Source organism: Pan paniscus, chromosome 11 (assembly GCF_029289425.2).
Source record: "Pan paniscus chromosome 11, NHGRI_mPanPan1-v2.0_pri, whole genome shotgun sequence".
Lineage (NCBI taxonomy): Eukaryota > Metazoa > Chordata > Mammalia > Primates > Hominidae > Pan > Pan paniscus.
Window position 1 is genome coordinate 57,332,975 of NC_073260.2, and position 26,916 is coordinate 57,359,890.

General features: G+C 35.4%; 1 protein-coding gene and 1 pseudogene across 2 annotated transcripts in view; both read right to left on the reverse strand.

Annotated features, from left to right (window-relative positions):
* Positions 1 to 1,201: 1,201 nt before the first annotated feature.
* LOC117978682 (ankyrin repeat domain-containing protein 18A-like) lies at positions 1,202 to 17,454 on the reverse strand (annotated as a pseudogene).
* A 6,420-nt stretch (positions 17,455 to 23,874) lies between these two features.
* The window catches only part of LOC103784745 (putative ankyrin repeat domain-containing protein 20A2), a 41,323-nt gene continuing 38,281 nt past the window's right edge, over positions 23,875 to 26,916 (reverse strand). For both annotated transcript variants that reach the window (XM_055091852.1, XM_034951662.2), the window contains exons 14-15: positions 26,013 to 26,193; positions 23,875 to 24,849 (exon numbers count right to left, since the gene is read on the reverse strand). In XM_055091852.1, the coding sequence (XP_054947827.1) occupies positions 23,875 to 24,849; positions 26,013 to 26,193 (1,156 nt within the window). The remainder of the gene's footprint in view (positions 24,850 to 26,012; positions 26,194 to 26,916) is intronic.

Here is a 26,916-nt window from a genome sequence, read left to right on the forward strand (position 1 = left end):
AAGCAGACGGGAGCAAGTGTTCAACACAGCAACAACTGGAAAGAAAAAGAAAGAATTATGTTCTTTACCTAAAACACTTCAGTTAACTAAATGTGAGTTTAAATACTAAAGAGTTGAGAACTTTATCAGAGTTAGTAAGAATGAGAAATATCTATGTACATTTACAATACAAAATTACTATTAAATAATTTACACATGGCATTAATTCTATTGTGTTTAAATATCGAGGTTTTTCATTCTTCATTCATGTAATCAACAGCCACGTGCTAAGGTACTAGAACCAGCACTGGAATTCCAAGATGAAGATGGCATGGTCCACCTCCCAATAGTCATATGCTATAACCTAAAAAAACAGACAGGTAGGCAAGGTCCACATAGTGTCATAGATACCATGACAGGTATACAGCAGGGCACTACTGGAACACACAAAAGGGACATCTATCCCACTTTTATGTCAATATCATGGGCTTTCTGGTGGAGGAGATAACATAGGTTGATACCTGAAGGACAAGGAAAAGCTTGCCAGATAGAGGGAAGAGGCGAAGGCAAAGAGCCTGAGATGAGGAAGAGCCCTGCGTTCTACTCTCCTCCACTTTGGTGCTAGAGCAAAGGGTAGAGTGTGGTAAGTGGCAAAAAACAAGGCTGAGTAACTTGACAAGAATCACATTGACGTGGGTGTTTTTATTTCATGGTGAAAAATTTGGAACTTTTCCTGAGAACAGATGTAAGCCAATGACACAGTAAATGATAGGAGATTTAAAATGTCACCTGTCAAGTGACTGCTTATGAAGGGTTATTGCCCAGCTAAGGATTTCAAAATGAGTCTGAGGTCTGTTAGCCTTCAATCTGTACCAAAACCCTGAGAACTTGGTGATGCCTTTGTTTTCTGAGAATCGTTTCAGTGTGCTGGCTGACAGTTCCATGACGATGGCAAAACTTAAGAAAGTGTAGAGCCAGTAAAAAACAGATGCATAGACTTCTTGGGAATTTTTTAAGCTATGGAACATGATGAATTTATGGTGCATAAGTACAGTCTTCTCTGTGAAAGTTTTTGTTTTCACATCCTGCATTAGATGTGTGTAAGAAAAAAAATACTTGACATAGTATCTACTAACCAAACAATGAAAAGGAATGCCATTTGTTATTTACACTTAATTTCTAAAATAAACCTAAATGTAATTAATAAATTTTGGCAACATACTTCTCTTTGTTTCTCTAGTTATTTGTTCTACACAGTCCAGCTCCATCTAAAATAAGTAAAAATAATAATAATGTTTAAGTTAAACAAGAAACATTATCATGCAAATAATGTATCACTTACAAAATGTGGCCTTTAGTATTTTTAGTGACTAGACATAACTTGAAGTTTGCTTAAATAGAAAAATAATCACATAAATAAAGTAAAATTTCTACTTATTTTAAGTTTAGATAACAGAGGATGCACCTGTGTAATGCTGTTTAGAGTAATCAGACAAAAATACAGTTAATATTGGTCTACTGCATATACATGATTTTAGAAAGGTAGTGTTTTATTAGTACAAAGGTTAAACAATGGCCAGGTGTGGTGACTCATGCTGTAATCCCAGCACTTGGGGAGGCCAAGGCAGGCAGATCATGAGGTCAGGAGATCGAGACCATCCTGGCCAACATGGGGAAACCCTGTCTCTATTAAAAATACAAAAATTAGCTGGGCATGGTGGTGCACACTTGTAGTCCCAGCTACTCAGGAGGCTAAGACAGGAGAATTGCTTGAAGCCAGGAGGTGGAGGTTGCAGTGAGCCACTGCACTCCAGCCTGGTGATACAGTGAGACCTTGTCTCAAAAAAAAAAAAAAATTAAATAATTAAAGTCATCTTTTGCAATGAATGCATTGCTTTGAAATTCTTAGCAAAACTCTGCCCTTTATACAAGTTTAATCCAATTTTTTTACATCAATAAATTTTATCTTAAAAAGACATTTCTATTCTCTACTTACAGTAAACTTTTTTAATAGTAAATTTTTGGGGTTTTTTTGTTTGTTTGTTTCTTTTTTTCTAGTTTGTATTCTAAATTAAGGTGGTACCTGTGTAGGCTTCTTCCAAGAGTATATTGAGGGATGCTGAGGTTTGGAGTACAGTGGAACCCATCACACAGGTAGTAAGCATAGGACCCAATAAGTAGTTTTCCAACCCTGGCCCACTCTGTCCCTCCCTGTTCTTATTTCCCAGTGTCTATTGTTCCCAGGTTTATGACAATGTGCACCCAATGTGTAGCTCCCACATAAGTGAAAACATGAGATATTTGGTTTCTGGTTCTGTGTTAGTTTGCTTAGGATAGTGGATTCCAGCTGTATCAATGTTGCTGCAAAGGACATGATTTTGTTATTTCTTGGCTGCATAGTATTCCATGGTATGTATGGAACATTCCAATCTACCTTGGATTTTCAATCTGTCTTGGATGCACCTGGATTGACTCCATGTCTTTGCTGCTTTGAACAGTGCTGCAATGAACACACATGTGCAAGCATCTTTTTATTACAATGATTTATTGTCCTTTAGGTATACCCCTAGTATAGTAATGGGATTGCTGCATCCAACGGTCATCCTTAGTTCTTAATTTCCAAACTGCTCTCCATAGTAGCTGAACTAATTTACATTGCCACAAACGGTGTGTGTTCCCTTTTCTCCACTGCTTCCCCAACATCTTTTTTTTTTTTCTTTTTACTTTTCAACAAGTTATTCTGACTGGTGTGAAATGGTATCTCACTGATGTTTTGTTTGGCACTTTTCTGATGATTAACAATGGTAAGCATTTGTTAATATGTTTGTTGGCCACTTACATGTGTTATTTTGAGAAGTGTCTGTTCACGTACTTTGCCCATTTTTAATGGTGTTATTTATTTTTTGCTTGTTGATTTGTTTAGATCTCTTATGGATTCTGGATAATAGGTGTTTGCTGTATCCATAGTTTGTGAATATTTTCTTCCATTCTCTATGCTGTCTGTTTAATCCTGTGATAGTTTCTCATGCTGTGCAGAAGCTCTTTAGCTTAATTAGATCATACTTGTCAATTTTTGTTATTCTTGCAATTGCTTTTGAGGACTTAGCCATAAATTAATTGAGAAGTATGAAGTCCAGAAGAGTATTTCCTAGGTTTTCTTCCAGGATTTTTATAGTCAGACGATGTACTCTTATGTAAGAAAAGCATAAACCTTTTTTTTCTTTTTTTTTGAGACAGAGTCTCCATCACATAGGCTATAGTGCAGTGGTATGATCTTGGTTCACTGCAACCTCTGTCTCCCGGGTTCAAGTGACTCTCCCGCTTCAGCCTCCCGAGTATCTGAGATTATACATGCCTGCCAACATGCCTTGCTAATTTTTGTATTTTTAGTAGAGATGGGTTTCATCATGTTGGCCAGCTGGTCTCAAACTCCTGACCTCAGGTGATCCACCTGCCTCGGCCTCCCAAAATGTTGGGATTCTAAGTGTGAGCCATGGCACCTGGCCAAGCACAAAGCTTTGAACATAAAAATGGAAATGAACATTTTAGTGTTTTCTTTAATTCATAAAATGCAATTATTTTGGATTCTACTAAATAATAAACATCTATATGTGGTAAACTGTTTGGATGCCAATCATTCAGTTGTGATTATGGGTGGGAAGAGTTGAGATGGTGCAAATAAACTTTTTTTTAAATTTTTTATATTCAAGATGAAGTCTCACCCTGTCACTCAGGCTGGAGTTCAGTGGCACGATCTCGGCTCACTGCAACCTCCGCCTCCTGGGTTCAAGCAATTCTCTGCCTCAGCCTCCCTAGTAGCTGGGATTACAGGTGCTCTCCACCACACCTGGCTAATTTTTTTTTTCTACTTTTTGTACTTTCACCATCTTGGCCAGGCTGGTCTTGAACTCCTGACATTGTGACACACCTGCCTCAGCCTCCCAAAGTGCTGGGATTACAGACATGAGCCATCACACCTGGCTGGTGCAAAGAAACTTTAAAAGTGACATGGGCTGGACGTGGTAGCTCATGCCTGTTATCCCAGCACTTTGGGAGGCTGAGGCAGGCAGATCACAAGGTCAGGAGTTTGAGAAGAGCCTGGCCAATATGGTGAAACCCTGTCTCTACTAAAAATACAAACATTAGCTGGGTGTAATGGCAGGTGCCTGTAGTCTCAGCTACTTGGGAGGCTGAGGCAGGAAAATCGCTTGAACCTGGGTGGTGGAGGTTGCAGTGAGCCAAGATGGTGCCACAACACTCCAGCCTGGGCAACAGAGTGAAACACTGTCTCAATTAAAAAAAAAGGGGGGGCAGTATGAACCACAGCTAAACTATAATCAATTAGAGAGTAAGCCAAAGCATCTCAAACTATATCATCAGTTATCAGGCAGTAATATGCAATTTCTAAAACCTAACTTAAATGCAGCTTTTAAAGACATTTTAAATGTGTCAGTTTAGTCACATTTATTGAATAAAGTTAGTAAACGGGTATCTCTTGAAAAATGAGAGCTCCAGGGAATTAAAAAATGTAAAGTTCCCATTTCCTTTCTGTGTTAACACAGCTAATTATGATCTTTACTAAACATGCATAAGTCAACAGAACTCAGTATTTCACCAAATTAAAAACAAGAATTATATTAGAGAAATGAAACCCAAAAGAGAAATGGTCATGTAACTAACCACAGTCAAGGAGTTCTTGCAGTTATTTGAAGTCTGTGGGCTTGAAATAGGAATTCTTATGGGTGTTTGGGGAATATATTTTCTGTTGAGTCCTATACTAGTAAGATTTTCAACACAAGGTGACTCTGGGTCTCGCCTTGTAGGAAGAGTGCTGAGAAAATATTTCATCTGCTCTTTCTCCATAAGGAGCTTCATGCTGATCACTGCTATTTTCTTATTTGATCTGTAAAGATAGCAAAGACACACGCTTAGTATTTCATTTTTCCTCTAATGATTCTTAATGACTTGCAGTTTTTAAAAACTTGCCCTGAGAGCAAACCAAATTATCCACTAAACAGTGTTTTCACACTGAAGATGTGTGAGAGCATACCTGTTGTAAGCAAGTATAATTTTAAAATCATTCTAAAGAAGCACCTGTGTTTCTAAGGTGATTTATACTGAACAAGCAGTACAAACAAAGTAGACAGGGAAGAGAAATGGCTATCAGTGATATATGGCTCAACAGGTAACACTTGCTGCCTTCTAAAAGGGCTCTACTTGTGAGATTCTGAAGATTCCATTAGAAATACTCATATTTAAAGGGTAACAATGTGAGAAAAGAATATGTTGATTTGCTTGATTATAAGAACCACTTCACTAGAAATAATTGTATCAAAACATCATGTTGTACTCCTTAAGGTAGGTTAAGAAAACTAAAATGAACAACAACAAAAAAATCTAGGAATACTTGTGTTTAGCAAACAAATTTTAGGTTTCACCCTTGTGCATTTCACCCATTATCTAGGAACAATTAAGCATTTGGCACTGAGGAATAATTCATTCAGAACAACAACTCCTGGGGGAGAACTAGATTGGCTGGTTGGTGATCAAAAAGAACTAAAGCATGTCTGAAGGCAATTAGCCCCCAGCACTGTGACCAAGGCACTGGAGGTGGGGCTTTTTCCTTCTGCCTTCCACACACCCCCTCAGGCTGAACAAGGTTTTTTTTTTTATACTTTAAGTTTTAGGGTACATGTGCACAACATGCAGGTTAGTTACATATGTATACCTGTGCCATGTTGGTGTGCTGCACCCAGTAACTCATCATTTAACATTAGGTATATCTCCAAATGTTATCCCTCCCCCATCCCTCCACCCCATGACAGGCCCTGGTGTGTGATGTTCCCCACTTCCTGTGTCCATGTGTTCTCATTGTTCAATTCCCACCTATGAGTGAGAACATACAGTGTTTGGTTTTTTGTCCTTGCGATAGTTTGCTGAGAATGATGGTTTCCAGCTCCATCCACGTCCCTACAAAGGATATGAACTCATTATTTGTTATGGCTGCATAGTATTCCATGGTGTATGTGTGCCACATTTCCTTAATCCAGTCTATCATTGTTGGATATTTGTGTTGGTTCCAAGTCTTTGCTATTGTGAATAGTGCTGCAATAAACATACGTGTGCATGTGTCTTTATAGCAGCATGGTTTATAATCCTTTGGGTATATACCCAGTAATGGGATTGCTGGGTCAAATGGTATTTCTAGTTATGTTTTAACCACTTTGTGAATTACACTTCTTTAAATTCCTTGATAAGTATTCCCTATTTCACAAGGATGCCTTTCTGTAACATCTTGAAAATGTTACACAAATAGTCTTTCTTGAGGCACCCTCTAGTGATAATACTAAAGATCACAATCAAAAATGATTGTGCCCAGAGTAGCAGTACCACTTGAAACTTTGGGTTTAGGTTGTGATCTACCAAAAAATAAATTAAACTCATTAATATTTCTATTTAGGAAAATTCTGACAAGCAATTTTATAACAAGATCACATTATTAATTATAAAGCTTCAAAAATACTTAGTGACAAAAACTAACAGATCAGGTTAACTACATGAGACTTTTCAGGGGAAAAAAGCCATACAAAAGCAAAAAAAAAAAAAGAGAGAGAAAGAAATGGGACAGAAACTATCCTTGACTAACATTTTAAAGGTAAGATTATTTACTAACATTATTTTCTGAAATTACATTATTAGATTAGCATTCACTTCCTACTAATCTCCTGAAGCCATCTCACTAAAAATTATGCTTTCAAAACAAATTAATGAGCTTAATTCATTTTCTATGAGTGTATGTTTTGACTTACTTTGTTAATTTTTTTGACATAGAATTGTTAGCTTTCAATGATGCTGCAAAGGCTTCCTTATATTCTTCTAATTCGGTTGTAATCTCTTCATAAGCAGTTTTCATTTCTGAGAATTTATATTCCACATCTTTAAGTGTGAGTTCTTTCTTATTTAGTGAAGCCATATTATCCTTGTTTAACTGCTCTAATTGTTTTTCATATTGTGCTTGTTCCTAAAACAAAGGAAAAGAATACACTTTTAAAACAATTATAACCTAATTATTATATGTTTGTTGCCTTTCATTTTGAGTCAGTGATTCAAAGAGCAATTGTGAACATGTTAGTAAAAGAGGCTGAAGCTTAAAATATTTATCAGCAAGATCAAAACTAATAACTGAATTCAGAACTGTCTGATTTATAAAAATTTGAAATCATAATTATGTTAGTATTAATGTAATCTGCTCATATAAAAAGTAATAGAATCCATTCATAATTTTAAAAAGTGATTAATGAACAATGTAGCTTAAGACCAATTCAAAAGTATCACATAATTTTGAAATCACAATTTTCTTATGCCAACTGATCTTAATCATCAAATGACTCCACAGTGAGAATCATTACTCTGAAAGATTGATTTTGTTATAATAATAATGGAAATGTAAATATTTAAAAGAAAAAACAGATGCCATTTTTTTTCTAGAACTCTACAAAGCAAATTGCTACAAGAGAGGCAGAGGAAACATAATATATACATAACCAAAATATAATTTGCAGTAAAATAAATGAAAGCACATTACAGATAAACTTACCTGATTTAAAAAACTAACCTGTAAATGGATTTCTTCTAATTTTTCTACTGCCTGCATTGCCTTTTCATCTAGCTCCAATTTATATTCTTGTAGTTTACTAAGTTCTACCCTATTGTTTTCCATATGTGTCTTAAGATTTAATATTTCTTCTTTCAACATCTTTTTATCCTCCTCAAGTTTTTCACATTGCTGTTGTACTTTTTTCATAGATAAAAACTCCTGTTGAAGAACTTGATTGTCTTTAGCCAAATTGACACATTTTGAAGATAAAGCTTCCTTCTCTGCCGTAAGGTCATCAAACTGCATGAATAAAATAATATAGCTTGATAATGAAGTAGGCTGAGAATAATCTAATACAAAACCAATAGCAAATTTTGAAATGCATTTACTTGCAATAAAATGTTATCTGTAATGCAGTGGATTTTTCAAATGTGAACCCTTAAATTACTCAGAATTTTAAGAAAAAAGTTAAAGCTACCATGAGTCACAAAAATATATTATTTGCTATCATCATCTTTGCCACAGAACTTTTGCACTTCATCTTACTTTTATTTTTCTGATAATTCATTTTTGTTCCTCCTTAGATGGCACTAAGTTATCTCTTAGTAAAAAGTGTCTAACCACCTTCCCTCATTATCATTCCCCATAATATGTCAAAAAAAAGTTTCAGAGATATCATATTGAGTTATTTAGGCCAAAGTCAATAAATGGCTCTCAGAATAAGACTTTGAAAATAATATAACACTCTATACTAGGCATGGTGGCTCATTCCTGTAATTGTAGCAATTTAAAAGCCTGTGCCAGAATGATCACTTGAGGCCAGGAATTTGAGATCAGCCAGAGCAACATAGTGAGACCCCCATGTCTACAAAATTTTTTTTTTAATTAGCTGGGCATGGTGGCTCATGCCTGTAGACCCAGCTAGTTGGGAGACTGAGGCAAAAGGATGGCTTGTACCCAGAGTTCAGGGCTGCAGTGAATTATGACCACATCACCGCACTTCTGCCTGGATGACAGACAAAGACCATATCTCAAAAAAACACAAAATAATGAACCCTGTAAATAAGGATTCTGATGCCATAAGCCTTTCCTTAAACTGCAAATGTTTCATGCTAATTTGAATTGCATTTTAAGAAGTAATGATTCTTGGGGTAAAGGCCATAGAATACACACCCAGAAATAAATCCACATATTTACAGCCAACTGATTTTGGACAAAGGTGCCAAGAACATACACTGGGGAAAGGACAGTCTCTTCAAATGAATGGCACTGGGAAAACTAAATATCCATGTGGAGAAGAATGATACTAGCTTCCTATGTAACAGCACATAATGAAATAAACTCAGAATTGATTGAAGACTGACATTTAAGGCCTAAAATTATGAAACCACTCTAAGTAAATGTAGGAAAAATGCTTGAGGACATTAGCCTGCACAAAGATTTTTATGGGTAAGACATCAGAAGCATAGGCAAAAACCAAATGATAGACAAATGGTATGACATTAAGATAAAGAGCTTCTGCCCAGCAAACTGAGTGAAGAGAAAACCAGTGGAATGGGAGAAAATATTGTCAACTATTCATCTAATAAGGGACTAGTATCCAAAATATACAAGAAACTCAAAAAACTTGACAGTAAAAAAAAATCTGAGTTCAAAATTGGGCAAAATATCTAACTATACTTTTCTTTAGAAAAAAGAAATACAAATAGCCAATAAATAATTTTTTAAATGCTCAGTATCACTAATTCTCAGGGAAATAAAAATCAAATCTTCAATGTGATACAATCTTGCTTCAATTTGAATAAAATGCTATCATTGAAAAGACAAAAAAATAACATATGCTGGTGAGGTTCCAGAGAACAGTAAACTCTAACATGCTGTTGGTGGGAAGGTAAATTAGTGCAGCCACTATAGAAAACAACATGAGGTTTTCTCAAAAAGCTAATAATGGGACTGCCAAGGAATCCGGCAAACCCACTATTGGGTATTCAGGCAATAGAAAAGAAAACAATAGATCAAAAAGATACCTGTACTCGTATGTTTATTGTGGCACTATTCACAATAGCTGATGTATGGAATCAACCTGCATGTCCATAACCAAATGAATGGACAAAAAACTGTGGCACACAAACACAGTAGAATACTATTCACCATATAAAGGAATTCAATCCTGTTATTCGTGGCCATGTGGATCAGTCTGAGGGATGGTATGTTAAGTGCAGACACAGAAAGATAAACACTGCACATTCTCACTCATATGTGGGAGCTAAAGAAAAACTGAGGGCTGGGCAACATGGCTATTGCCTGTAATTTCCTAGCACTTTGAAAGACCAAGGCAGGAGAATCACTTGAGGCCAAAGCTCCAGAGCACCCTGGACAACATAGGTAGATAGCTCTACAAAGTCAAAAATCAGACAGGTGCAATGGTGCATGCCCATAATCCTAGCTGCTCAGGAGACTGAGGTGGAAGGATCACATGAGCCCAAGAGTTTGAGGCTGCAGTGAGGTATGAACAAGCCACTGTCTCTAGTCTGGGTGACTACAGTTGCCCAGAGCCCAGACTAGACTAGCAAGGCCCTGTCTCTTAACAACAACAAAAAAGCTCACAGAGGTAGGGAAGGGGAGGATGGTTAATGGATACTGAATTACAGTTAGATAAGAGAAATGAGTTCTGGTGTTCTGTGGCATTGTAGGGTGAATATGGTTAACTATGATTTATTGTATATTTTTAAAAAGGCAGAAGATTTTGAATGTTCACAATTCAAAAAATGAAAAATGGTTGAAGTAGTAAATGTGCTAGTTAGCTTGATCATTACACACTAAATACATGTATCAAAATATCACTCTATTGGCCAAAATTATGTATATACATGTCAATTAAAAGAGAAGCTATATTTATCCCATTAAAAAAACAGAATATGGGCAATCCTTACTGACTTCCTTCTAATGAATAGAATGCAGTAAAAGGGATATCATGTGGCTTCCCTATCTCAGACTGCTTTCCCTTTGAACTCAGCCCCCAGATTGTGAGTGAGATCAGGCCAGAGAGACAGCCTGGGAGTGTCAGTGTCAATATTCATGCTGCCTGCTCCAACCAAGGTTCCAGCCAATGGCCAGCATCAACCATCAAACACATGGGTGAGCAAAGCTTCAGAGGATTCCATTTCCCCAACTGATCAGCTATTCCTAGGGAAGCTGAGGGGAGCAGAGATGACCTGTCCTGGCTAAGCTTTTTTCAAACCACAGGTTCATGAACAAAATAAATGTTTTTCTTTTAAGCCACAAAACTCTGGATAATTGTTAGAAAAATAAGTTTTAAAAAGAGACAACAGGAAACATAACTTATGCAGAGAAAAGAGTCTCCTTTAAAGTAGGATCTAATAAATGTTGAGATTAATTTATTGATGGCAAACATTATTGAGAAGCAGTAGATAACCAGGAGAGAGACATAAGCTGCTGAGGAGGAACATTTCCTAAAACCCCCTTCAATTATGAACTCTCATAACAAGGCAAGGGTGTCTCCTTACAATTTCCCCTCAAGTTAGGAAATAAGACTGCAAAGAAAGAAGATGTATGATTTGAAAAACAACTAGAAATACTTGGTTAGATAACCAAAATCAGACATTTGCCTGATTTCAGTTAATGAAAATTCTAAAAGAATAAGCTTTGAGTATTTATTAATCAATCTAGTATTCAATTTTCATTTTCCTTTTCTCAATGAGGAAATTAGAACATTATGGAATGATTTTTAGTCTTCACAGAAGTAAAATAAGCACAGTATGCTTTGAGTGTTAAGACATCAAATGCAATTTCTCCTTTATCTTACTTCAAGCTTGCTTGTATGGAGAAGTTAAGACCATCCCATCTCTGTATTATACCACAATGCTTCTCTACAGCACACAACTTGGCTCTGAAATTTCAAAAGTCAAAATACTAATCTACTATTTGTCTCCAATAAATTGCCTGAACATTACCTGATTTTGAAGTGCTGCACTCCTAAGACTTTTTCTTGGAATGCGTTAAACTTTATATCCCAAGAATCCTCTACTGAGCTAGAAAGCAGAGCTATGCATCTCTGTTTCAGTAAAAGGAGGTCAATACAGGGAACTGTGGTTTCTGAGAATGGAAGATCTGCACCAAGTAAAGGATTAGATGCAGTGCTACCCAAGAGAACCAGCTACCAGGTGGAAAGAGGATCTGCGAACTACAACATGATGACTTCACATGATTTCCACTGAGGAAAGCTGGCAGCTCAGACTTCTCCTTCCTGGATGGTAAACATCTATGGAAGATTCTATGAATTATAATGAGTTAGCAAAACATAATACACTAAATATTAGACTACATCAGCAGATCCTGTGATGAAAACTTACTGAAAATATAACTATAGAGGGAGGCAATGGAAAAGAGACTAAAGGTTTGAATAGAGAAAAAAAGAGTGTCTTGTAAGCCTGACTTGCCATCATGTCTTAGAGAAAGTAAGGTATAAGCTGGCCAGAGATTCCTTTGAGGCACAAAAGGTGAAGTTAAAGATATTCCACTAAATTTAATTTTTATTATAAGACAACTGGTAATATGCAACATGCTTGAAAAAAACTTCTCATTAAATTCAATTTGGCCTTGGCATAAGAATAGATATAAACAAACTAAGAATTGATAATCTACAAATAAACCTGCACATTTACAGTCAATTGATTTTATACAAGGTTAACAAAAGAACAGAATGGGAAAAGAATAGTCTTTTCAACAAATGGTGCTGCGACAACTGGATATCCACATGCAAAAAATAAATAAAGTAAGAAGAAAACCCTGGCATAAATCTTTGTGACTGCATTTGGCAGTGTTTTCTTAGCTATGACTCCAAAGGAAAAATGGACTCAATGAACTTCAAAATTGAAAACTGCTGTGCTTGAGAAGACAGTATCAAGAAGTGAAAAGGTAAGATACTGAGTAGAAGAAAGTATTTGAAAAGCATGTATCTGATAAGGGACTTACATATGTAGGATATATAAAGAACCTTTGCAATTCATAAATAACAAGATAACCCAATTTTAAAAATGGGCAAAGAATTTGAATAGATATTTCTGCAAAGAAGATATAAAGATGGATAATAAGCACATTAATAGATGCTTAATGTAATTAGTCATTAGGAAAAAGTAAATCAAAACCACATGTGGTATCACTTCACACCACAGGATGAAACCTTTATTCAATAAAAAAGAGAAAATAAGTGTTAGGAAAAATGTAAAGAAATTAAAGCCCTTATCCAATGCTGCTGGGGATGTAAAGTGGTGCAGCCACTTTGGAAAACAAACTGGCAGCTCCTCAAAAGGTTAAGCATGAAGTTACCATACGACCCAGAAATTCCAGTCATGAGTATATACTCCAGAAAATCAAAAACATATGCAAGCACAAAAACTCATACATAAATGTTTACAGCAGCATTATTAATAAGAGTGAAAAAGTGGAAAGAACCAAAACGTCCATCACCTTTGGGTGGGAAAGAACCCAAAGGTCCATCAGCTGGTGAATGGATAAATAAACTGTTTGATGTATCCATACAATGGAATATCACTCAGCAATAAGAAGAAACTAAGTACTGATACTGTATTAGGAGGAGACAGCAAAATGCCTAGGCAGATAAGGAAGGGTCCCTGGAGAATCCCCAACAAGCCTCACAAGTGTTTACACCAGACGTTATGTGCAGATAAGGGAACCTGGACTTGTCTTGCCTGGACATGCCGGCAGCAGACCCGAGGCCCACAAGCACTGGGGGGATGGGGTGGAGTCACCAGGAATTCACGCCTTATGCAGAGCAGGAGCCTGGCCGCTTCAGCTCCTGTGCTCCTGGTATTCAATTGTGAGGTGGAAACCTGTTTGCAGGACGCCCCTCTTTGCTGAGAGCTTTCCTTTCACTTAATAAATTCTGTCCTCCTCACCCTTCAATGTGTCTGTGTGCTTAATTTTTCCTGGTCATGAGAGAAGAACCCAGATTGAGCTGAACTAAGGAGCAAAAACCCTGCATCAATACCTGCTGCAGCACAGATGCAGCATGGAAAATTATGCTAAGTGAAATAAGCCAGTCACAGTAGACCACTTGCTTTTCATTTCAGAGGCTTATAGGCAAATCTATACAAAGAAGGTGGGTGGTTACCTAGGGCTGAGGGAGGAAGGGAAAACTAGTGAAGATAGCTAAATTATGTGGGGTTTGTTTTTAGGGTGATGAAAATGTTCTACAATTGATTGTAATGATGACTGCATAACTCTCTGAAAATACTAAAGTTAATAAATTGTATATTTTAAATGAGTGAATTGCATGGTGTGTTCATTATTTATCAATAAACCTGTTACCCCCCACCCCAAATTAATTTGGTACTAGTGATTTTGGTACTAGTAATCTGGAGACAGGTACTGCTTGGTTTCAGATCACTGGCCAGGGTTCAGGGCCTAAGAGAATCAACACCATGTCCTTTTCATAGAAAAAGAGATTTATATTTTAAAAGCTATCCTTTTCATTAGTTTCAAGTCTGTAAAATTAAATGAAAAATCTTTCACTGCTTAAAGCACTGACAGATTTATATTGAGGAATAAGACCTTGTTTTCCTTGGCCCCAATTTCTATCTAAAGGGTCTGGGAATCACACCCTTCAAACTATCAAATCTCATCAGATGGGTTTTATTAACTCTTATAATGTGGCTTCCTTTCTAACCTGATTCTGGTGCAGCATCACAGAGAGAAGAAGCTGAAGGAAATCAAAATATTTTACCCCCAAATATATTTTTTTTGTCATATTTTGAAATGGCTGCTGCAGGGCCAAGAGATTGAAATGGCCCTCATTAATGTAGCCCAATCTCTCCCCTTCTAGGTCTTCCCAGATCTGGGGAAGATTAACTAAGAGCCTGAGGCATTTAAAGTCTGAAAAGATATATTTACCCTCTATTTTCTCAACATATTTTGGCAGAATTTGGGTTTTTCCATTATCAATATTTTCAAAAATTACATGATTTTTAATACCAAAACTGATTTAAAATTACCATGGAATATAAATTATTCTATTATAAATTATATTATAAATTATTCTATTATACATGCATTTGTATGTTCATTGCAGCACTATTCACAACAGTAAAGCCATGGAATCAACCCAGATGTCCATCAGTGATAGACGGGATAAAGAAAATGTGGTACATATACACCATGGAATACTATGGAGCCATAAAAATGAATGAGATCATGCTTTTTGCAGGGATATGGATGAGCTCAAAGCTGATATCTTCAGCAAACTAATGCAGGAAGAAAAAAACAAACACTGCATCTTCTCACTTATAAGTGGGAGCTGAATGATGAGAACACATGGACTCGGGGAGGGGAACAACAAACACTGGGGTCTGTTAGGGTCAGGAGGGAGAGCATCAACATCAATAGCTAATGCCTGCAGGGCTTAATATCTAGGTGATGGATTGATAGGTGCAGCAAACCAACATGACACACGTTTACCTATATAACAAACCTGCACGTCTCACACATGTAATCTAGACCTTAAGATAAAATAATTTTTTTAAATTACCTTCTGTTTTAGCTTCTTAATCAGAATATCCATTTTCAGTTGATCTGTTTTTAAGTCTCCATGGCAATCAAAATCTTCATTTCCAAATACATTTAACATATTTATTGTCATTTCCAGGAGTTTCTTATATCTGCAGAAATGTACAGAATTAGTAAGTCAAGTATTTTTAAGAGTAAATATTTAATAATTGTTTAAACATCTGTTATGGCATATGGAAGAAACAAATCTATAAACTATGTTCCTTTCAGTTTCAACTGAACATAGTTTGAAAGCATTCTATATGAAATTATAATCTTAGATAAATAATATGAAGAACAATTTTATGGCATATATGGCAGGTAAAGTGATATTATAGCCATACAGTGTTTTTGTTTTGTTTTTTGTTTTGTTTTGAGATGGAATTTCACTCTTGTTGCCCAGGACAAAGTGCAATGGTGTGATCTCAGCTCACTGCAACCTCTGCCTCCTGGACTCAAGTGATTCACCTGTCTCAGCCTCCCAAGTGGCTGGGATTACAGGTGTGTACCACGACGCCTGGCTCATTTTGTATTTTTAGTAGAGACGGGGTTTCACTGGTCAGACTGCTCTTGAACTCTTGACCTCAAATGATCCACCCACATTGGCCTCCCAAAGTGCTGGGATTACAGGTGTGAGCCACCACACCTGGCCTAACCATACACTTTTTGTAAATAAACTACTCATATCCATGTTGGTATGCTAAGTAAAATAACCTATTACTAAATATAAGCCATAACCCAGAGATGAGTAACCAAGATAAAAAAGTAAAACACATACATTTAAAAAGACACAAAAGTACATTTTGATACCCACTGAGCACAGTCTATCAGAAGAAAAAAAAGTACACACAAAAAGCATCAAGGAGATCATTCAATGTAGAAAAAGAGAAGAAAACATCTTTAATATCTGAGTTGAGGAGAAAAAGGATACAGGCAGTTTTAGAAAAAAGGAAAGGGGCAGAGAGATGTGTGACGATTTAAAGACTTTGAAGAAGAGATCTAGACATCTTTGCTGACATAATGTCAACAAAATAAAAGAGATACAAAACCATGTAGAGAAAGGCAATGACAGAAAAATGTTGATTCTAATCAGAAAACCAAATTAAGTGCTCAGTAAATAAATAGAAAAGTAGCTGTGTTCAGGGCTTCAAAGACAGATTCCATTGTTTCAAAAAAAAATCTGTGATCAAAACATGAATGTTCATTTTACTTTTTAAGTTATACATATATTTTTATATATATGAAATTTATTTATGTAAAACAAGTTTAATAACATGTATACTTCATGTATACAACAGAGGTACTCATGTACAATGAGTAAATTTCCACGTTTTATATCTAAAAGAAAAAGAAGCAGAAACAAAATATAAGCTACATATCAAGATAAATTTGATGTTAAAGAATGACACAAACAGGTCTTCTTTAAACAATTTGAATGCAGCAGAGGATACTACAAAAGGAAGAAAAAATGACCACAGACAGCAAAAAATATCTTCAGAAATAAAAATTCAAACTAGATAATGAAGAGTGCACTGGACATTATATGTCCAAGGCGTGGTCATTGTTTTCAAAATCATTAAAGAATAAGTGGCCGGGCATGGTGGCTCATGTCACTTTGGGAGGCCGAGGCGGGCAGATCACGAGGTCAGGAATTCGAGACCAGCCTGACCAACTTGGCAAAACCCCGTCTCTAATAAAAATACAAAAATTAGCCGGGTGTGGTCGCACATGCTTGTAATGCCAGCTACTCAGGAGGCTGAGGCAGGAAAATTGCTTGGAGGCATAGGTTGCAGTGAGCCAAGACTGCGCCATTGTACTCCAGCCTGGGAAACAAAGCCAGACTTTTTCTCAAAAAAAAAAAAAAAAAAATATTTTGGCATTCAAAAAAAATTTCACCTTGCCCCAGCAGCTCAGCTGACTCCCGCCCCCATGACACACATGTCTAAAAAGTTGTGCTGTGAGTTTCTGAAATACATTTTAAAATAGAATTCATTTAATTATGAAAATGCAAACATAAAATGAATTTGTATCTAGGTTTTAGTCAAGTAAAATTAGAGTTAAATCAATTAATAAATGGCTAACATGTTCTACAATATGAAAACCATACCCAGTTGCCTCTTCTTCTAATTCATCATTTTTCTTTCTTATTCGATTCACATTATACTTCAGTGATGATATTAACTCAAAAAGTTTTCTTAATTCTTCATTTTCTTTTTTAGGCTTAAAAAAATTGTTTAAAATTATTTTTGTAAAATCTGGAGACCCTCTTTTATCTCAAAAATATTATTTCTCATAAGTGGATGAGTAATATGTATTTAGGCAGGTGTATAAAGTGCATTTTATAAACCTGATGCCAATAAGGTCAGATTTCAATCATAGTCACTTTTCTTAAAACTGCTAAAAATGATTCAAATTTTCATCATTATCTTTTCTGAAATTTAAACTGCCAACAATGTTTGTTACAAATGAGGGTTTTTACACACAAAATACTAAGGGTTAGTTAAAAAAAAAAGAGTAGTTATATTTACATTTTAGTTTTTAAAGATGCTCCAGAAATATTGTTTTTAATAGTTTAAGATATTCCAAGTTTTCTTAAATTACATCTTACTAAGACAAATTTTAGAAAACTCTTATCTAGTTCCCATTACATTTTTCATCCTCATCTGTCTTCAGGCTGAGCTAAATACTGTCATTCTAAGTATTCACCCATAGGTTACAGTTTTTCCCTTTCTCTTAACCATTTCTCTTTAAATAAAGTTTATTTTTTCTATAATAAACAAAAACAACTTTTGTCTACTTTTTGTGGCTTTTCTATTATCCTGTTTCTCCCCTTCCATTGGACTCTATGACACATGGTCTCATTCAGAAATCTTTTTTCATCAATTATTGTGTTTTTTATACTGAAATCTGATTTTTAATAATTCCAATAAAAAAGTCCAACGGTCATGAAGTACTTTATCCTGCTTTACTCAGCAGAGCAGTGACCAAATGCTCCCTCTGCTCCTCTGACCCCACTTCCTTTCTAAATGCAGCGACCTCTGTTCTTCAGCCCTATCCCTTTCTATTCCTCTGACCCCGCCTCCTTTCTAAATGCAGCGACCTCTGTTCTTCAGCCCTATCCCTTTCTATTCCTCTGACCCCACTTCATTTCTAAATTTAGCAACCTCTGTTCTTCAGCCCTATCCTTTTCTGGTTTTTTGTTTTGTCTTTGTTTTTTGTTTTGAGATGGAGTCTCCTACTGTCACCCAGGTTGGAGTGCAGTGGCATGATCTCGGCTCACCGCAACCTCCACCTCCTGGATTCAAGCGATTCTCCTGCCTCAGCCTCCCAAGTAGCTAGGATTACAGGCATGTGCTACCACACCCAGCTAATTTTTTGTATTCTTAGTAGAGATGGGGTTTCACTATGTTGGTCAGACTGGTCTTGAACTCCTGACCTCATAATCTGCCTGCCTTGGCCTCCCAAAGTGCTGGGATTACGGGTGTGGCCACCACGCCCAGCAGCTATTTCACTTTTTAAATTCTCTCAGGACTCCTAAAATCTCAAAACTTTGACCTAGATTCCCTAATCTACATTTCCAGCTCTGACCTTTTTCTTGAGGTCTCTTCCTTCTAGTACACATATTATAGACAATATTCTCCACCACATGCTCATACATTGCTACTTGGTGCAGATTACTTTTGTAGATAGTGAATCTTGTCTATTTTATGTTGGTTCTTATTGATGTTACTTTGAGTATACTGTTATTTTCTAATCTCAAAGGGGGACTATCTCACTGTTACGATACTAACCAGTATACTTTGTCTTTTTTTCATTCTTTCTTCTTTTTTAGACCAATATACTTTGTCCCTTTTTCTTCTTTTTTTGAGATGGAGTCACACTGTGTCATCCAGGCTGGAGTGCAGTGGTGCCATCTCAGCTTACTGCAACTTCTACCTCCTGGGTTCAAGTGATTCTCCTGCCTCTGCCTCGCAAGTAGCTGGGACTACAGGTGCACACCACAATGCCTGGCTAATTTTTGTATTTTCAGTAGAGACAGGGTTTCACCATGTTGGCCAGGCTGTTTTTGAACTCCTGACCTCAGGTAATCCACCCCTCTCAGCCTCTCAAAGTGTTGGCATTACAGATGTGAGCCATGGAACCCAGCCCTCTTTTTCTTTGATAATGAAAACTTTCCCATGAGAATCAGATTATCAATTGTTTGCCTTTGTTTTCTTTTAAAGAATTTCCTTTTCCATAGAGATATGGCATGATGAACATCTTGTTCTAAAGTTTCTTTTGGGGGACACTTAACTATGTCATTGGGAAGCTTCAGTAAGTAGAGATCTCCCTTCTTCCCATTCAAGATTCTTCATCTCAAAATGGTGTCCACCAAATGTCTTAATCCAGGTAGTCCCTTGCTTAGAAATTCATGAAATAAGAACCTTCTCGAGAAGTTAGAGGCTATTGATTGAGATGGTTTAAAGCTGCCCCTTATTATATGTTTTACTCCCAAGGTAGACATCAAAGTGGCTAATAATTCTATGTCTGATATCTAACTCACTTCTATGGGAATCTATACAGCATGTTTTATTTATGAGACAGAGTCTCCCTCTGCTACCTAGGCTGGAGTGCAGTGGCTTGATCACTGCTCACTGCAGCCTCAATATTCCAAGCTCAAACGACCCTCCTACCACAGCCTCCCAATGTAGCTGGGACTACAGGCATGCACCACCATGCCTCAGCTAAGTGTTTAAAAAAATTTTTTTTTTTTTTTAGAGACAGGGTCTCACTATAGTGCTCTGGCTGGTCTCAAACTCCTGGGCTCAAGCAATCCTACTGCCTCAGCCTTCCAAAACCAGGTGTTTAACTGGGGACTAACATGAAGCACTTAGAAGACTACATGGAACATAGTGAGCTACATAAAATATTTGCTATTAGCATAATAATTTTATTGTATATCTTAACAAAATTGTGTATTTTACGCAGGTGGCATGCCAATGGAAGTAGTCTCCTATAGCTGCACTGAATCATTCTTAACACTGAGAGTTGCAGCAAATGGGGGACATAATTTATAACTTACTTTTCTCTCTGTATGACTCATTAGGCAATGACTATGTATGTACTACAATGTAAATAGCACCTCCTGGATGGAATAGTACGTAACTGAGATGACCAGCAGAGACAGGCTAAAGACACTGAGCTGAAAACCCTGGACTCTATTGCTAAGTCAAGGCTCCTGAATCCGTTCCCTCTGAGCAACTGTTGCTGTGGTGCTGCCTTCACAAGCACTCTGCTGAGCACTCAGATTGAGGGGCTGTGCTATCCTTCATCAGACAAGCTGCACCCAGAACTGTTCAGCTGACAGAGTGGGAGCAGTCCAGAAACACAGTAATGGCTGCATAGTGAAAAAAGGCCAATTTAGATTCTTTTTCATATAGAGAAAAACATAAACACGTGACTGAACGCATCTCCTGTATTAGACTAATTGGGTTAGATTTGATATTTAATTGCTAAAAATATATTTAGAATATAACCTTACTGTGTCAAGGTCTCAAAGAAGAAATAATTGGTATGGTATAAAGGATTGAATTGTATGCCACAAACTTCTAAGCTAAAATATTTTCAATGTATGCAAGGATAGGTGGCATACATATTATATATTATTCCCCCATTAAGCAAATTTATAATGAGAGAAAATTATCTTCCATAAAAAAATAAAAGCCATGTAAAATTAAGGACTAAGTTTTTCAGCACAGACTAGACAACGATTGCTAACACATAAGGTCAATGACAGAACAGTCAGAGAAAGCTTCATGAAAACAAAAAAATTGTCTGCCAGGTCTGAATGAATGAGGCTAGATGAACAGAAACTGAGAAGGCAGAAAGGATACCATGAGCAAGACAAGTGCTGAAATCTGCCCAATTAACTCTGAGGATAAAGTCCAATGGCAGGGAAATAAAAACCCGTGTCCACATAATAACCTGTAAGTGAATGTTCACAGCAGCATTTTTCATAATAGCTAAAAAGTGGAAACTAACCTAAAGGGCCATCAACTGATGAATGAATGGAAAACCAGTATAGCCATGGAATAGAATACCATTTAACTGTAAGAAGAAATAAACTACGAATGTGTGCTAAAACATGCATGAATTCTGAAAACATTATGCTAAGTGAAAAAGCCAGTCACAAAGGACTACATATTGTATAACTCTATGTATATGAAATATGCAGAACAGGCAAACATATGGAGACAAAAGTAGACGGTGGTTGCCTACAACAGGGGTAGGTGGAGGGACATGGAGGAAGGCTGCAGTCATGCCTAGGAGATGTGGGGTCACTTTTCAGGGTGATGAAAATGCTTTGAACATACTAATAGACACTGAGTTGTACATTTTAAATGGTTGAACTGTCTGATATGTGAATGACATCTCAGTGAATCTTTTTAAAATCCAAAGGCAGGATCAAGATAATTTTCTCAACTCTTAATTTTTGATGTACATGCTATATCAAATCTAAATATTTCTACAGTTTTACAGTAATTTTAAATAAAAGATAGATAAAGAAAATGCCTAACTTTTCAAATAGTTTGTAAATTAACTTAAACATGCACATTTCAAAGAATAGTATAATGGCCTTTCTGTACAAGTTAACCTAGAATCTGTGAAACAAATAGACACAGATTCTGTGTCCATTCACAAAAGTGAAGAAATAAGACAATTTTCTGGAACATTCCATGAAACATTCTCCTCTGATTTAATCTGGCCTGCCTCATCAGAGCAATACAAAAATTACTTAAAAATACTGTTTAACAGGAAAAAAGTCCATTTTCTATGAGGAATGATGTATAATTCCCAACTTTTCCAAGGGTACATATTGTAAGAGAAAAGGTATGCAATGGTTTTTCAAAATGGTAGAATGAAAGTCACAATATAAAAAAATAAGTATATTATAAAGATAGTAAAATGGAAATCATTCATTATAATGAGAATAAAAAATCAAGCTTCTGCCAAAATTAGTATCCTAAAACACGTTATATAATTCAACTAGCTACAGAATAACTGTTGACATGTTAAATTCCATACATACTTGACTTTCCACTTGAAATAATTTCTTCTTTGAGGCCTGTGTCTCATCCAAATTAATGTGACAACGTGATATACCTTCCAGTGGAGACTCTAACGTCGTTAATTTTTTTACACTGTCAGCCACTTCTTGTTGAAGTTGTCTCACAACCACCTGATAAAATATTTGTTACTGATTTTATAAATTGCCTTATTATTAAATTATGTTAATAATGTTTAATTCTAACATATCTACTTTGAAAATTATCACCACACATATCAATTCACCTTCTTTTAATCACATGTACACATTTTTATTTATTACTGAATTCAGTGAGGGATGCAGAATATGTTCTCTTCCTGCCAAATTGGTATTCTCTTACTTACACAACAGATTCATTCCAACATTCAATCATCTCAGAAGCTCAACTCAGCCTCAAAGTTCCTAACATATTCAATCACCTGTTCAAATCCTTCCAACAGATTCCTATCTCAGAATAAAAGTAAAATTCCAATGGCCTTTGAGGCCCTAGGTAAAAAGGCCTCTACCTCCCTCTCTGACTTCAAAGCTCCTACAACTCCCTCCTGTAATTACTCCATTCCCACTGTATGTGAAGCCTGCCACCCCTCAGTCTGAAAATGGAGACGTAATGCCTAACTCGTAAATCACAGACAGCTACAAGTATCTTTGTACTGAACAAAATTATATTCCAGTGATAGTCATTGAGCCTTGAAATAAAAATTATGAGCTAATTATTAATATAAATATTCAAAGTAAACTATAAATACCAGTGGGAAGACTAAACCAAATATAGTTTTGCTAAGTTTTACCACATTTATCCTAAATTATGATTTTATAACAAGTAGGTGCCTTTTAAACATTACGTGGTCATAAAAATACATAATTTGACATATTTTCAGATTTGTTAAATTAATATGAATAATAACAAAGCTATACCAACTAAAATACATAAAAAGCTAGTTAAAGCAAGGTATTACAAGACACAGCAATACACTTCAATTCATCTGGGGAATCTAGAATTAAGTGTCGAAGAAAATCACTTAATTAAATTTTAATTTGAAAATACTCACTTCAGGTGTAAACATTTCCATTTATAACTACATTATGGTCTTAACATGTGGCAACATAAAGACATTAAAATTACTATTTCAGCAGTACAGAACTATCTACCTTAAAATATGACTCTGTGCCTAATAAAATTTCATAGGTGACACAATGTCTTTTCTCAAAGTAAATAATCTCTCACCTCTTTTATTTCCTAGAAATGAGGCATGTTTCTAAGCCGATATAGTAAACACATTTTTCCTTTTTTTATTAAAACAGCTTTGTTGAAATATAATTTACATACTATAGAATGTATCTGTTTTAACTTAAAGTTAAAAGATTTTTAGTACATTTACTGAGTTGTGCAGCCATCTCTACAATCCAACTTTAGAGCATTTCCATCACTGTAAGATTCCTCATGCCCATTAGCAGTCACTACCAGCTTCCAGCCCCAGCCCCTTGCAAACATTAATCTACTTTTTGTCCCTATACATTTATCTTTTCTGGATGCTTCATGTAAATGGAATTATACAGTATGGTAAACACACTTTTTATCTAGATTTTTATATTCAACTAAGTTCAACATGTATCCAGAACCAAATGTTTAAATTTTCTTTCTAGAAGTTTGAAAATATTTATCTTCCTTGATACTTACTACTCCTTCTGCTTTCTCTCTCTCATACTGAAAGAGACTTTCTTTTAAATGATCACATTCATTCATTAGCTTCTTACTTTTCTCTTCTAGCACGAGGTCTTTCTTTCCACTCTCAATAAAGCCTCTTTGAATATTAGTTACTATCTCTTTATGATCCTCTTTCTGATGAACGTCATCTAGTTGCTGTACAAGCCATGCATTTTCACGTTGGAGGTGACATATCCTCTCTTCTACACAGTTCCACTTTCCAGTGGAATTATTCACTTTAGCTTCTGCATTTTGATACATCTCTTTCATTTCCTGTGTTTGCTGCTGTGTTTGGCTTAGGTCGTTTTGTACAGTTTCTAAAGCCAATGACTTTTTTCTGAGACTATCTCTTGTCTTACGGAACTTATCTTTTAAGGCATTGAATTTAATTTGTGTTTCAGAAAGTTGTTCAGTAAGAAACTCATTCTCATCTTTTACTTTGGAAATAGCAGAACTCATTTCTACTTGTACAGAAACATCTTGTGTTCTCTCTAAAGCAAGTTTTAGGTTTCTTTCTGTTTTCACACTTTCACTGTGTTTACTTATAGCAGCAGCCAGTCTAGACTGATAAGATTCAATGTCAGCTTCCAGTCTTTTCTTGCTTTCTTTTTCCTTCAACAGTTCGGCATTGAGCCTTGTATTCTCAGCCTTGAGATCATTAAGCTCTTGTTGATACCGGAATGCTGTTTCTGTTATCATTTCCTCATTGAGTTTTACATACTTTTCAAGGGCAGCATTTGTTTCTTTAACAATTTTAATGTCCTTAAGATATTTATTTTCTTTTTCCAAGTTGTCATTTTTCATTGTACATATTTCCTGTCTGAGTATCGCAATATCTGCCTTCAAAATGCAATTTTCATCCATCAGACCTTTCATTTCTTCATGATTATGAAAATCCTAAATAAAACAAAAGAAAGTTTTAGCTAGTACTCAATAAAATAACATATCATGATTACCTCTGAAGTTAAAGAATAACCTGCACATCCGTACACTAAAAAGTTTACCATAAGTGGATATCCACCTGGAGAAAAAGTTGAAGCAAAACTTTGAACCTTATAGAGCATAAATTCCAGAAAGTTCAGAAATGTATTTAGAGTCAATGAATTTATAAAAGTAAACACACACACGCACACCAGAGAATTTTTAAGAATATCAGAGTTGGAAAAGCCTTTCCCTGAATTACAACAAACTCAAAAGCATAAATTAAAGCATTAACAAATTTGACTAAATTAAGATATATCAAAAAATTGCATTTACACTTTGATATCTAACCCATACACCACCCTATAGTAAGAACTTTTGTTCACACGTATTTGGACAGATAAAATTTCCCAGAGTTATTACAGTTCTGTTTCACTGATAACATTCTATTTCAGTTTGACTCTTTTAACACATTTATAGTCAGTTATAAGAATTACATCCACTAAATCATAAACTAGACATTATACTAGTCACTCCTATATACATTCATTGATGAACTCATCTAGTTACCACAATTTTGAAAAAGAAATGCTAAAAATATAAGCAAGCTACAGGATTTTCCCTAGGACTTCTGACTCTACTTCTAGTTCTCCAACAGATCACAGTTACTTCTGTGGTGTAAATACTTCAATACGAAAGAAAACTTTTATTTCAAAACACCAATAGTAAATAAGATAAAATTTATAGAGCTCTTCTTAGAATATCATGAGATTATTTGTGATTGCAATAATTTCTGTTTCCTCTTTATAATATTAGGTGCAGTAATCAATATGAAATAGGGGAAAGTACAAGGAAAAATTTTACCTGGAACAAAATTTTTATCAATAGGTTATCACTAAGTATATATTATGGCATATTATTGTTTTCAAAAGCTCTTTGTAATAAAATAATATCCTATGTGGATGCCAAGATTTATAATAAATATTAATAATTGTACCTGTGTCATCATTCATTTTTAAAAATGAGATAACATTTCTGGTTTTAGACCTAAACAATATATATTAAATCAAGTGGATATTATAAGTAACAGTGATAAGATAAAGTTTAAAATATAGAATTTTTACCAAAGATTGATTTACCCGATTTGGAGTATTTCTTGCAGTCTTTGATTTCATCTCTAGTGACTGAACAGTTGGTTCAAGTTGTTTTGCGTCAACTTCTTTCTTATATTGTTTCTCTTTCCTTTCTAATTCTTCTCTATTTTTTTTGTACAGCATATTAACATTTGTTTTTTCTTCATTTTCTTGTTTTAAGGTGCATCTGCAGATAAAGACATTTATCTTAAAATTCATTTTGTTAAAAAATAAAGAGTTCATCCTGTGATATACCTCTGCAGATGTTGTTTATTATCCTAATAAAATTTCTATGTTCTGGATTATTTTTCCTTTGCAGTTCTCAGATATTTAATTTCTCACTTCAACATCTTCAAAAGAATGAATATACTTGAAAAGTAGTAAGGAAAGAATATTCTGCTAAAGTTTTTGTTACTAGTCACTCTAATATATATTATAAAAAAGGATACCGGAGATAATTCAGTGAAGTTACAGGTTCAAAATTACCTTTTTAAATCACACAGTCATAATTACTCCCTAATTAGAAAAGATCATTTACAATCAACTAAATTTTTAAAGTTACTATTTATTGACAAGCGTATAAGTTCACTAGAAATAAATTTTCATCTTTATGAAATATTGCAGGTGTTTCTCCAAATGATTTACAGAGTGAGATGACACCTTCAGATGTCTCTCACACAAACTATATCTGCAGATGACTGTCATCCAAAACTAGGCTAAAGAGTCTAACATCTGTTTCCCCACACTTTTTATAATTCTTTCTTAATACTTTCAATTCACCTTCTTATTACATATATTTTATATATTCATTAACCTATTGTTCATTATGTGTAATATATAATTAATGCCCTTAATAAGTGTGTGTATGTTTACACCAGTTATGTTTTCCTGTGAAATCTAGTCCCAGAAG